Raw genomic sequence first — 14489 nt, forward strand, 5'->3', positions numbered from 1 at the left:
GACTGTTCCATTCCCTCACACTTGTAGGGGATTGGAGTAGCAGTGTAGCAGTGTGTGGAGAAGCATACTGACAGACTCTTCATTAATGTGCTATATGCTGTATCGATGCACTAAGTCTGGAACCAGTAGGACCTATAACAGCTTCTACCGGACTATCTGCATTGATCCTCTTTGCACTAACTCTTTTGACTCATCACATACGCTGCTGCTACTGTTTATTATCTAGCCTGTTGCCTAGTCACTTTATCTCTACCCGTATGTACATATCTAGCTCAATTACCTCGTACCCCTGTTTATATAGCCAAGTTATTACCTCGTACCCCTGCACATCGACTCTGTACTGGTACTCTGTTTATATAGCCAAGTTATTACCTCGTACCCCTGCACATCAACTCTGTACTGGTACCCTGTTTATACAGTTGAAGTCGGAAGTTTACATACACCTTAGCCAAATACATTTAAACTCAGTTTTTCACAATTCCTGACATTTAATCCTAGTAATAATTTCCTGTTTTAGGTCAGTTAGGATCACCACTTTATTTTAAGAATGTGAAATGTCAGAATAATAGTAGAGAGAATGATTTATTTTCTGCTTTTATTTCTTTCATCACATTCCCAGTGGGTCAGAAGTTTACATACACTCAATTAGTATTTGGTAGTGTTGCCTTTAAATTATTTAACTTGGGTCAAACGTTTCAGGTAGCCTTCCACAAGCTTCCCACAATAAGTTGGGTGAATTTTGGCCCATTCCTCCTGACAGAGCTGGTGTAACTGAGTCAGGTTTGTAGGCCTCCTTGCTCGCACACGCTTTTTCAGTTCTGTCCACACATTTTCTATAAGATTGAGGTCAGGGCTTTGTGGCCACTCCAATACCTTGACTTTGTTGTCCTTAAGCCATTTTGCCACAACTTTGGAAGTATGCTTGGGGTCATTGTCCATTTGGAAGACCCATTTGAGACCAAGCTTTAACTTCCTGACTGATGTCTTGAGATGTTGCTTCAATATATCCACATAACTTTCCTTCCTCATGATGCCATCTATTTTGTGAAGTGCACCAGTCCCTCCTGCAGCAAAGCACCCCCACAGCATGATGTTGCCACCCCCGTGATTCACGGTTGGGATGGTGTTCTTCGGCTTGCAAGATCCCCTTTTTCCTCCAAACATAACGATGGTCATTATGGCCAAACAGTTCTATTTTTGTTTAATCAGACCAGAGGACATTTCTCCAAAAAGTACGATCGTTGTCCCCATGTGCAGTTGCAAACCGTAGTCTGGCTTTTTTATGGCGGTTTTGGAGCAGTGGCTTCTTCCTTGCTGAGCGGCCTTTCAGGTTATGTCGATATAGGACTCGTTTTACTTTGGATATAGATACTTTTGTACCTGTTTCCTCCAGCATCTTTCACAAGGTCCTTTGCTGTTGTTCTGGGATTGATTTGCATTTTCGCACCAAAGTATGTTTATATCTAGGAGACAGAAAGCGTCTCCTTCCTGAGCGGTATGACAGCTGCGTGGTCCCATGGTGTTTATACTATTGTTTGTACAGATGAATGTTGTACCATCAGGCGTTTGGAAATTGCTCCCAAGGATGAACCAGACTTGTGGAGGTCTACTATTTTTTTCTGAGGTCTTGGCTGATTTCTTTAGTTTTTCCCATGATGTCAAGCAAAGAGGCACTGAGTTTGAAGGTAGGCCTTGAAATACATCCACAGGTAGACCTCCAATTGACTCAAATGATGTCAATTAGCCTATCAGAAGCTTCTAAAGCCATGCCATCATTTTCTGGAATTTTCCAAGCTGTTTAATGGCACTGTCTACTTCTGAACCACTGGAATTGTGATACAGTGAATTATCAGTGAAATAATCTGTCTGTAAACAATTGTTGGAAAAATTACTTGTGTCATGCACAAAGTAGATGTCTGTCACGATCGTCGGGTACAGAGGACCAAGGCGCAGCGTGGAAGGTGAACATATTTTATTAATTTGAATGATAACACGAACAAAACAACAAACGATAACGTGACGTCCAAAGGTGCAAACCACAAACCTATACAGGAACAAGATCCCACAACCACTGTGGGAAAACAGCCTGTCTAAATATGGTTCCTAATCAGAGAAACCAGCAACAGCTGACACTCGTTGCCTCTGATTGAGAACCACTCTGGCCAACATAGAAATACAACAACTAGAATACACAAAGGAAACTCACACCCTGGCTCAACATACAAGTGTCCCCAGAGCCAGGGCGTGACAGTACCCCCCCCTAAAGGCGCGGACTCCGACCGCGCCAACCAAATACCACAGGGGAGGGACCGGGTGGGCACTCCGCCTTGGCGGCGGATCCGGCTCCGGGCATGATCCCCACTCCCTCTCTAACCCCCCAAAGTACCCCTGGTCCGGTCTGGCCCTGCTGACCGGAGCTGGACTGCACACTGGTGGAGCGGATTGCTCTAGCTCCGGCGTGAAGCAGCTGACCCGTGCCGAACCAGGCACCGGTGGAACAGGCACGGGCTGTGCCGGACTGACGACGCACACCACTGGCTTGGTGTGGGGAGCAGGAACGGGCCGAGCCGGGCTGACGAAACGCACCCCTGACTTGGTGCGGGGAGCAGGAGCGGGCCGGACCGGGCTGACGAAGCGCACCACTGACTTGGTGCGGGGAGCAGGAACGGGCCGAGCCGGGCTGACGAAGCGCACCACTGACTTGGTGCGGGGAGCAGGCGCGGGCCGAGCCGGGCTGACGAAACGCACCACTGACTTGGGGCGGGGAGCAGGAGCGGGCCGGACCGAGCTGACGACGCGCACCATTGGCTTGGTGCGGGGAGCAGGAACAGGCCGGGCCGGGCTGGCGACGTGCACCATTGGCTTGGTGCGGGGAGCAGGAACAGGCCGGGCCGGGCTGGCGACGCGCACCATTGGCTTGGTGCGGGGAGCAGGAACAGGCCGGGCCGGACTGACGACGCGCACCATTGGCTTGGTGCGGGGAGCAGGGACGGGCCGAACCGGGCTGGCGACGCACACCACAGGCTCGGTGCGAGGGACAGGAACAGGCCGGACCGTACTGGGCACACACACCACTGGCCCTACGCGGGGATCAGAAATGGGCCGGACCGGACTGGTAACACACCCCAGTACCTTTCCTCCCCTTTGGTGACCAGTGGCCCCCGTAAGCTGGCGGCCTCCTCTACTAACCACTCCATCGTAGGCCTCCTGCTGCCCCGTCGTCCACGGCGTGAGCCCCCCCCCTAAACAATTTATGGGTGTCTCTCCTCCTCGTGGACCAGGCCTCCATAGTTCTCGCCCAACTCTCGCTCTTCTGCTTCCAACTCCAGCCTCTCTCCTCCTCACACGGCTTGAACCAGTCGAGGTGGCACAGGAGATCCGCTAGAGATTCCCCTGGCGATGGCTCCTGGACACGCTGCTTGGTCCAGTTTTGGTGGGATCTTCTGTCACGATCGTCGGGTACAGAGGACCAAGGCGCAGCGTGGAAGGTGAACATATTTTATTAATTTGAATGATAACACGACCAAAACAACAAACGATAACGTGACGTCCAAAGGTGCAAACCACAAACCTATACAGGAACAAGATCCCACAACCACTGTGGGAAAACAGCCTGTCTAAATATGGTTCCCAATCAGAAACAGCTGACACTCGTTGCCTCTGATTGAGAACCACTCTGGCCAACATAGAAATACAACAACTAGAATACACAAAGGAAACTCACACCCTGGCTCAACATACAAGTGTCCCCAGAGCCAGGGCGTGACAATGTCCTAACCGACTTGCCAAAACTATACTTTGTTAACAAGAAATTTGTGGAGTGGTTGAAAAACAAGTTTTAATGACTCCAACCTAAGTGGATGTAAACTTGTGACTTCAACTGTAAAGCCAAGTTATCGTCGTTATGATTTGTTCTAAATTTTTCTCTCTGCATTCTTGGGAAGGGCCTGTAAGTAAACATTTCTCTGTTAGTCTACACCTGATGTACGAAGCATGTGATAAATAAAGTTTGATTAGATTTGATATGGAAGTAAATACTAATACTGTGTTTTTCCAGCTCTAGGCTCCAGTGAGAATGCTGAGGAGCGTGTGTTCCGGGAGCGCATGCGGCCAAGGAAGAGGCAGGGTGCCGTACGAAGGAGGGTCCATCAGGTCAACGGGCACAAGTTCATGGCCACCTACCTGCGGCAGCCTACCTACTGCTCCCATTGCAGAGACTTTATATGGTGAGAGACACAGACACACACAGACACACAGACACACACACACACACACACACACACACACACCTATGTCAGCCTGTAGAGACTTTATATGGTGAGAGATACAGACACACACAGACACACAGACACACACACACACACACACACACACACCTATGTCAGCCTGTAGAGACTTTATATGGTGAGAGATACACACACACCTACGTCAGCCCTTATATGCTTGGTCATGGGCTGTCTGCGCTCTTGTCTGTCATTGTTTCCATGGTGACATTGGGAAAAGCCCCTAGGCTAACCGTTACAGTGTGACAGTGGAAGCTTTATCCTGGAGAGTCCAGCCGGTTCTCTGCTCCCTGTTTGCACCAAGCTACATGCAACAAGCACACATCTGTAGTACACATGGCACGGGCAGCAAGCTGACAAGTACTGTTTTCTAGGGCTTATGACCTAACAGATCACTGCAGAGCAATGATGTCGCTCTTGCTGCTGGTGACTCTCAGATCCACCTCTATGCAGACGACACCATTTTGTATACATCTGGCCCTTCATTGGACACTGTGTTAACAAACCTCCAAACGAGCTTCAATGCCATACAACACTCCTTCTGTAGCCTCCAATTGCTCTTAAACACTAGTAAAACCAAATGCATGCTCTTCAATCGAACGCTGCTTGCACCCGCCCGCCTGACTAGAATCACTACTCTCGGCGGGTCTGACTTAGAATATGTGAACAACTACAAATACCTAGGTGTCTGGTTAGACCGTAAACTCTCCTTCCAGACTCACATTAAGCATCTCCAATCCAAAGTTAAATCTAGAATCAGCTTCTTATTACGCAACAAAGCCTCCTTCACTCATGCTGCAAAACATGCCCTCGTAAAACGGACTATCCTACCGATCCTTGACTTCACGATGTCATTTACAAAATAGCCTCCAACACTCTACTCAGCAAATTGGATGTAGTCTATCACAGTGCCAACCGTTTTATCACCAAAGCCCCATATACTACCCACCATTGTGACCTGTACGCTCTCGTTGGCTGGCCCTCACTACATATTCGTCGCCAAACCCAATGGCTCCAGGTCATCTATCAATCACTGCTAGGCAAATCCCCGCCTTATCTTAGCTCATTGATCACCATAGCAACACCCACCCGTAGTCTGCGCTCCAGCAGGTATATGTCACTGGTCATCCCCAAAGCCAACACCTCCTTTGGCCGCCATTCCATCCAGTTTACATTTACATTTACATCCTTTAGCAGACGCTCTTATCCAGAGCGACTTCAGTTCTCTGCTGCCAATGACTGGAACGAACAGCAAAAATCTCTGAAGCTGGAGACTCTTATCTCCCTCACTAGCTTTAAGCATCAGTTGTCAGAGCAGCTTACCGATCACTGCACCTGTACACAGCCTATCTGTAATTAGCCCACCCAACTACCTCATCCCCATATTGTTATTTATTTTGCTCATTTGCACCCCAGTATCTCATCTATCACTCCAGTGTTAATACTACATTGTAATTATTTTGCACTATGGCCCATTTATTGCCTTACCTCCATAACTTACTACATTTGCACACACTGTATATATATTTTCTATTTTTCTATTGTGTTATTGACTGTACATTTTTGTTTATTCCATATGTAACTCTGTGTTGTTGTTGTTTTTATCGCACTGCTTTGCTTTATTTTGGCCAGGTCGCAGTTGTAATTGAGAACTTGTTCTCAACTGGCTTACCTGGTTAAATAAAGGTGAAATAAAAAATATAAATAAACCCAGGAGTCAGAGAGTCTTAAGGCTGTGAGAAGAGTCTGATCTCGGCCCGTATCCACCAAGCATCTCAGAGTTGGGGTGGTGATCTAGGATCAGGTCCCAGCCTGTCCGTATACTCTTATTCATTATGATCTAAAAGGCAAAAGTGAACCTAGATCAACACTCCTACTCTAAGATGCTTTGTGGATACGGGCCCAGATCTGAACTGAGCCGAACTGGGAACTGCCTGTCTACATGTTGCTGTTACAGTACACAGTATCTCCTGATATGAGTCTTGATGGTAGTACACAATAGTCTGTCTCCCACTGACAACCACTTCTAATAGTGAACCCTTTTCTCTCTAGTGAACCAACTCAGTGTCTGCCCTGAGATTGGCCTTGGTATCCTGTAGCATTGTCAGATAGTCCCTAACTGACTGCGGTATACTGTAGAATTGTCAGATAGTCCCTAACTGACTGCAGTATAATGTAGCATTGTCAGATAGTCCCTAACTGACTGCGGTATACTGTAGCATTGTCAGATAGTCCCTAACTGACTGTGGTATACTGTAGCATTGTCAGATAGTGCCTAACTGACTGAGGTATACTGTAGCATTGTCAGATAGTCCCTAACTGACTGTGGTATACTGTAGAATTGTCAGATAGTCCCTAACTGACTGCAGTATAATGTAGCATTGTCAGATAGTCCCTAACTGACTGCAGTATACTGTAGAATTGTCAGATAGTCCCTAACTGACTGCAGTATACTGTAGCATTGTCAGATAGTGCCTAACTGACTGCGGTATACTGTAGCATTGTCAGATAGTCCCTAACTGACTGTGGTATACTGTAGCATTGTCAGATAGTGCCTAACTGACTGCGGTATACTGTAGCATTGTCAGATAGTCCCTAACTGACTGTGGTATACTGTAGCATTGTCAGATAGTCCCTAACTGACTGCGGTATACTGTAGCATTGTCAGATAGTCCCTAACTGACTGCGGTATACTGTAGCATTGTCAGATAGTCCCTAACTGACTGCGGTATACTGTAGCATTGTCAGATAGTCCCTAACTGACTGCGGTATACTGTAGCATTGTCAGATAGTCCCTAACTGACTGCGGTATACTGTAGCATTGTCACAAAGTCCCTAACTGACTGCGGTATACTGAATCATTGTCAGATAGTCCCTAACTGACTGTGGTATACTGTAGCATTGTCAGAAAGTCCCTAACTGACTGTGATATACTGTAGTATTGTCAGATAGTCCCTAACTGACTGCTGTATACTTTAGCATTGTCAGACGCTCCCTAAGTGTAACAGAGCGATACTGATGTGACCTGTCTCCCTGACAGAGATGATAAAGAGTGTTAGCACACAGTTGTGGCTATTTTAGGCCCAGCCGTTCCACCCACCCCCTCCCCCTCACATTGCCACAGTGACAGCTCTTCTAGAGGTGGCACAGCTCACTGCTATGGCTCAGGAACCTCTTAAACTTCCTGCTGTTCAATGGTTCAATTTCCATTAATTACAGTAAAGCAGGGGCAGATAGTTGAAATTGCAGATTGTGCCTTTTAATCAAAAACATATAAATGCTAGAGTGTGACAAAGCTTAGAGGGCCCAAACATATTCACTTCATTCTAAGAAACACCTTAGAATTCCACTGACGTAACATAATACTGTTCCACTCTGAATCTGACTGTATGTTGCATTGAGTGAAATTACAGTGAGACTATTTCTCTCTCTCAACAGGGGTGTGATTGGGAAACAGGGCTACCAGTGTCAAGGTAACCATCATATCGATTTCTGTGTTATACCTATCTGCACACCAATGTGTATTCCCATCGCTCTATATGTAATAGGGCCTTTAGGGAGAAGTCAACTATAGCGATGACATGAAAGTGTAGCTCAGTTGGTAGAGCATGGCGCTTGCAACGCCAGGGTTGTGGGTTCGATTCCCACGGGGGGCCAGAATGAATTTTGTTTTTATTATGCACTCACTGACTGTAACTCGCTCTGGATAAGAGTGTCTGCTAAATGACAAAAAAAAATGACAAAAAATAAAAAGTGAAATGACTGAGTTGTCTGGTGTCTCCTAGTGTGCACCTGTGTAGTCCATAAGCGCTGCCATGAGCTCATCATCACAAAGTGTGCTGGAATGAAGAAAGACAAAGAGGACACCACACCAGAGGAGGTAGGCATCACTCCAGATATGAGTTATTATGAGGTGAATCAATCTAGGGGTGTGACTGTGTGATCGTCAGTGCTCTTTGTCTCCCCTGCAGGTTGGATCCCAGAGGTTCAGCGTTAATATGCCTCATAAGTTTGGTATTCACAACTTCAAAGTCCTAACCTTCTGTGACCACTGTGGATCGCTACTGTGGGGCCTCCTCAGACAAGGGCTGCAATGCAAAGGTACGCCAGCACACACACGCACAAACATACACTGAGATATACAAACAAATGCACCACTACACACAGACAAGCACATAAATAGTACATTCTCACAACATTTTGTACTTATAGCATGGTCTCTCTCTCTGTCTGTAACCATGGTCTCTCTCTTAGTCTGTAAGGTGAATGAACGTGATGTAACCATGGTCTCTCTCTCAGTCTGTAAAGTGAATGAACATGTGATGTAACCATGGTCTCTCTCTCAGTCTGTAAGATGAATGAACATGTGATGTAACCATGGTCTCTCTCTCAGTCTGTAAGGTGAATGAACATGTGATGTAACCATGGTCTCTCTCTCAGTCTGTAAGGTGAATGAACTTGTGATGTAACCATGGTCTCTCTCTCAGTCTGTAAGGTGAATGAACGTGATGTAACCATGGTCTCTCTCTCAGTCTGTAAGGTGAATGAACATGTGATGTAACCATGGTCTCTCTCTCAGTCTGTAAGGTGAATGAACATGTGATGTAACCATGGTCTCTCTCTCAGTCTGTAAGGTGAATGAACATGTGATGTAACCATGGTCTCTCTCTCAGTCTGTAAGGTGAATGAACATGTGATGTAACCATGGTCTCTCTCTCAGTCTGTAAGATGAATGAACGTGATGTAACCATGGTCTCTCTCTCAGTCTGTAAGGTGAATGAACGTGATGTAACCATGGTCTCTCTCTCAGTCTGTAAGATGAATGAACATGTGATGTAACCATGGTCTCTCTCTCAGTCTGTAAGGTGAATGAACGTGATGTAACCATGGTCTCTCTCTCAGTCTGTAAGGTGAATGAACATGTGATGTAACCATGGTCTCTCTCTCAGTATGTAAGGTGAATGTACACAGACGCTGTGAAAGTAACGTGGCTCCTAACTGTGGGGTGGACGCGAGGGGCATCGCCAAGGTTCTGTCTGACCTGGGGGTCACACCAGACAAGATCTCCAGCAGCGCCCAGAGGAGGAAAAAGGTTAGAGGGCACCACCATGGACAGGGGGCACTGCCAGGGTCAGAGGGCACTGCCAGGGTCAGGGGCACTGCCAGGGTCAGGGGGCACTGCCAGGGTCAGAGGGCACTGCCAGGGTCAGAGGGCACTGCCAGGGTCAGGGGGCACTGCCAGGGTCAGAGGGCACTGCCAGGGTCAGAGGGCACTGCCAAGGTCTTAGGGCACTGCCAGGTTCAGAGGGCACTGACAGGGTCAGGGGGCACTGCCAGGGTCAGGGGGCACTGCCAGGGTCAGAGGGCACTGCCAAGGTCAGAGGGCACTGCCAGGTTCAGAGGGCACTGCCAGGGTCAGGGGGCACTGCCAGGGTCAGGGGGCACTGCCAGGATCAGGGGGCACTGCCAGGGTCAGAGGGCAGGGGCGAGGGGATAACGTTAGGGGGCAGGGGGTATGGGCAGGGGGCAACAATTGATGAGAATTCAGATTGAGTAAATGTGAACAGTATGTCCTCAATGAGAAAATGTATTTAGCAGCAGTCACAATACATACAGACTAAATCACATATTTAAAAACAACATCAGAAAAGCAAAGGATATTTACATGCAAGTAAGCAAGATAGAATTATACTGAATATAATACTGCCCTCTGCCCATACCCCCTGCCCCCTACCCCTGTTCGTACCCCTTGCCCCTGCCCATAATGCTGGATAGAATTATGCTGGATAAAATTATACTGGATAGAATTATACTGGATAGAATTATACTGTGTAGAATTATGCTGGATAGAACTATACTGTACATGTTAAAGTGCAACTGCTAAAGTGCAATTAGTCCAACATCTAGCTGTGATAGAACAGGGGTGTCAAACTCAGGGGGCTGGATGTTTGACACCCCTGTGTTAGAGATGTGTTAGAGAATGAGAAGGATTGGAGGATGATGATGATGATGATGATGATGTTGCTCTCCATAGATAACCCAAGAACCCCAGCAGCCGTTACCATGTAGCCCCCAGACAGAGGAGGACCGATCCAAAACAGCCCCCACCTCCCCATGTGACCAAGGTATCACACACACACACATTTAGATCAACGGACATGCTGACCACTTATTTAAGACTTCACACACAGAGGTGGAAATGGGGGGGAACCGGGTTCAGGGAGTAAAATCATTTTGACATTAAATTCATGAATTTTGCATTTGAGGTTTCCGGGGAGTGATTTTATTTCAATTTCCACCCCTGCCCATACACAGAGGAACACGCTCTTATGACTCCTTTACCTCTCTGGTTTCTCTCCCAGACCTGAAAGAGTTGGAGAACATACGCAAGGCGCTGTCGTTTGACCAACGTGGACAGGAACACAAGTCAGCCTCGTCCTCCTCTTCAAGCATGGTGGTGGTGGGCTCAGAGGGGGGCGAGGCTCGGGAGAACGGAGAGCATAAGACTGTCCAGACCAAGAGGATGACCCTGCAGGACTTCCTCTTCATCAAGGTCCTGGGAAAAGGCAGCTTCGGAAAGGTACTGTCTGAGTCTCTGACTGCCTGTCTGTCTTTCTTTCTTTCTACCTCCCTCATTGGTTAATAATCATCCCCTCCCATTGATGTTAAGAGCTGTTTGCTCTTACATTTTAGTCATTTAGCAGACACTCTTATCCAGAGCGACTTACATTTAGTGAGTGCATACATCTTTCATACTGGCCTCCCGTGGGAATCGAACCCACAACCCTGGCATTGCAAGCACCATGCTCTACCAACTGAGCTACAGGAGGCCAGTCGTCGGACCAGTCGTTGTAAAGAGTACTTTGTGATTGGTAGGTTTCTTGGTTAGTTAGTTAGTTAGAAATGGTTCAGTATTTCCTCCTGAATCATTTCATTTGTCTGTCTGTCTGTCTGTCTGTCTGTCTGTCTGTCTGTCTGTCTTACTCTCTGTCTATCTGTCTACCTCTCAATTTAATCAAGTGCAGATAATGAGTCAGTGGCTTGAGTGTTGTTGCAGTAGCAGTGTGTGTCTGTATGTGCGTGCATTTGTGTGTGTATGTTAACCTCTGTGGTTCTTCCCTATAGGTGATGCTGGCTGAGTTGAAAGGAACAGATGAGGTGTATGCTGTGAAGGTGTTGAAGAAAGACGTGATCCTACAGGATGATGACGTGGACTGTACCCTGACAGAGAAACGCATCCTGGCCCTGGCAAGGAAACACCCTTACCTGACCCAGCTCTTCTGCTGCTTCCAGACCAAGGTAGGAAACCTCTCTCCCTGACCCAGCTCTTCTGCTGCTTCCAGACCAAGGTAGGAAACATCCCTACCTGACCCAGCTCTTCTGCTACTTCAAGAACAAGGTAGGAAACAGCCCTACCTGACCCAGCTTTTCTGCTGCTTCCAGACCAGGGTAGGAAACACCCCTACCTGACCTAGCTCTTCTGCTGCTTCCAGACCAAGGTAGGAAACACCCCTACTTGACCCAGCTCTTCTGCTGCTTCCAGACCAAGGTAGGAAACACCCCAACCTGACCTAGCTCTTCTGCTGCTTCCAGACCAAGGTAGGAAACACCCCTACCTGACCCAGATCTTCTGCTGCTTCCAGACCAAGGTAGGGACAAATACTAGTACCTCACACAGAGGAGTACACACACAGATGGACACACACACACACACACACACACACACACACACACATACATATATATATATACAGTGAGGGAAAAAATTATTTGATCCCCTGCTGATATTGTACGTTTGCCCACTGACAAAGAAATTATCAGTCTATAATTTTAATGGTAGGTTTATTTGAACAGTGTGAGACAGAATAAAAACAAACAAATCCAGAAAAATGCATGTCAAAAATTTGATAAATTGATTTGCATTTTAATGAGGGAAATAAGTATTTGACCCCTGTGCAAAACATGACTTAGTACTTGGTGGCAAAACCCTTGTTGGCAATCACAGAGGTCAGACGTTTCTTGTAGTTGGCCACCAGGTTTGCACACATCTCAGGAGGGATTTTGTCCCACTCCTCTTTGCAGATCTTCTCCAAGTCATTAAGGTTTCGAGCCTGACGTTTGGCAACTCGAACCTACAGCTCCCTCCACAGATTTTCTATGGGATTAAGGTCTGGAGACTGGCTAGGCCACTCCAGGACCTTAATGTGCTTCTTCTTGAGCCACTCCTTTGTTGCCTTGGCCGTGTGTTTTGGGTCATTGTCATGCTGGAATACCCATCCACGACCCATTTTCAATGCCCTGGCTGAGGGAAGGAGGTTCTCACCCAAGATTTGACGGTACATGGCCCCGTCCATTGTCCCTTTGATGCGGTGAAGTTGTCCTGTCCCCTTAGCATAAAAACACCCCCAAAGCATAACGTTTCCACCTCCATGTTTGACGGTGGGGAGGGTGTTCTTGGGGTCATAGGCAGCAGTCCTCCTCCTCCAAACACGGCGAGTTGAGTTGATGCCAAAGAGCTCCATTTTGGTCTCATCTAACCACAACACTTTCACCCAGTTCTCCTCTGAATCATTCAGATGTTCATTGGCATACTTCAGACAGGCCTGTATATGTGCTTTCTTGAGCAGGGGGACCTTGCGGGCGCTGCAGGATTTCAGTCCTTCACGGCGTAGTGTGTTACCAATTGTTTTCTTGGTGACTATGGACCCAGCTGCCTTGAGATCATTGACAAGATCCTCCCGTGTAGTTCTGGGCTGATTCCTCACCGTTCTCATGATCATTGCAACTCCACGAGGTGAGATCTTGCATGGAGCCCCAGGCCGAGGGAGATTGACAGGTCTTTTGTGTTTCTTCCATTTGCGAATAATCGCACCAACTGTTGTCACCTTCTCACCAAGCTGCTTGGCGATGGTCTTGTAGCCCATTCCAGCCTTGTGTAGGTCTACAATCTTGTCCCTGACATCCTTGGAGAGCTCTTTGGTCTTGGCCATGGTGGAGAGTTTGGAATCTGATTGATTGATTGCTTCTGTGGAGAGGCGTCTTTTATACAGGTAACAAGATGAGATTAGGAGCACTCCCTTTAAGAGTGTGCTCCTAATCTCAGCTCGTTAGCTGTATAAAAGACACCTGGGAGCCAGAAATCTTTCTGATTGAGAGGGGGTCAAATACTTATTTCCCTAATTAAAATGCAAATCAATTTATAAAAATTTTTACATGCATTTTTCTGGATTTTTTTGTTGCTATTCTGTCTCTCACTGTTCAAATAAACTACCATTAAAATTATAGACTGATCATTTCTTTGTCAGTGGGCAAACGTATAAAATCAGCAGGGGATCAAATACTTTTTTCCCTCACTGTATATATATATATATATATATATATATATATATATATATACTGTATATGTATACATACACACACACACACATGCACTCCCAGTTGGATTGACAGGTGGGCAGAATGACAGACACACACTGGCATGCTCAGACCCCTTCTTGACTCACTTGTCTGCTTCTTGCCAACTAACATAGGGTTGAAAACCACCGCAAACACACACAGGTACACAGACTGGAATGGCCACTTATGAAACACTCCATAGACAGCAGTTTCGCTGGTTGGGATTTAGGAATGATTACCACTAAGTGGCAATATAACACCATAGTTGAAGAACACAACAGGACTCAATACATCGTAATTCACATACATACAGCTCATTTCATAAATGTTCCACTGGCTATAGTTACTGACTGTAAGGGGTATAGGGTAGGATGGTAATCGGGTCGTTCCACCAATAGAGTGCCTATAGTGTGGGATGGTAATCGGGTCATTCCACCAATAGAGTGCCTATAGTGTGGGATGGTAACCGGGTCGTTCCACCAATAGAGTGCCTATAGTGTGGGATGGTAACCGGGTCGTTCCACCAATAGAGTGCCTATAGTGTGGGATGGTAACCGGGTCGTTCCACCAATAGAGTGCCTATAGTGTGGGATGGTAATCGGGTCGTTCCACCAATAGAGTGCCTATAGTGTGGGATGGTAACCGGGTCGTTCCACCAATAGAGTGCATATACACTCTAAAAAGAAAAGGTTCCTGGAGTATCCTTTAGGGTTTCTTCAAATTGAAACTGTGGAGGAACCCCTGTAAGTTCTTCGAAGAACCCTTTAAAAGGGATCTTCAAAATACCCCTTTTAATGGACCCTCAAATAA

General features: G+C 46.9%; 1 protein-coding gene across 1 annotated transcript in view; it reads left to right on the top strand.

The window, feature by feature from the left end:
• LOC121556241 (protein kinase C epsilon type-like) overlaps positions 1-11603 on the top strand; it is a 179248-nt gene extending 167645 nt beyond the window's left edge. The window contains exons 3-10 of the mRNA XM_041870138.2: positions 4058-4226; positions 7722-7756; positions 8069-8163; positions 8255-8384; positions 9233-9375; positions 10318-10408; positions 10646-10863; positions 11409-11603. Of these exons, the coding sequence (XP_041726072.2) occupies positions 4058-4226; positions 7722-7756; positions 8069-8163; positions 8255-8384; positions 9233-9375; positions 10318-10408; positions 10646-10863; positions 11409-11603 (1076 nt within the window). The remainder of the gene's footprint in view (positions 1-4057; positions 4227-7721; positions 7757-8068; positions 8164-8254; positions 8385-9232; positions 9376-10317; positions 10409-10645; positions 10864-11408) is intronic.
• The last annotated feature ends 2886 nt before the right edge of the window (positions 11604-14489 follow it).

The sequence above is a fragment of the Coregonus clupeaformis genome, unplaced genomic scaffold, assembly GCF_020615455.1.
Source record: "Coregonus clupeaformis isolate EN_2021a unplaced genomic scaffold, ASM2061545v1 scaf0056, whole genome shotgun sequence".
Lineage (NCBI taxonomy): Eukaryota > Metazoa > Chordata > Actinopteri > Salmoniformes > Salmonidae > Coregonus > Coregonus clupeaformis.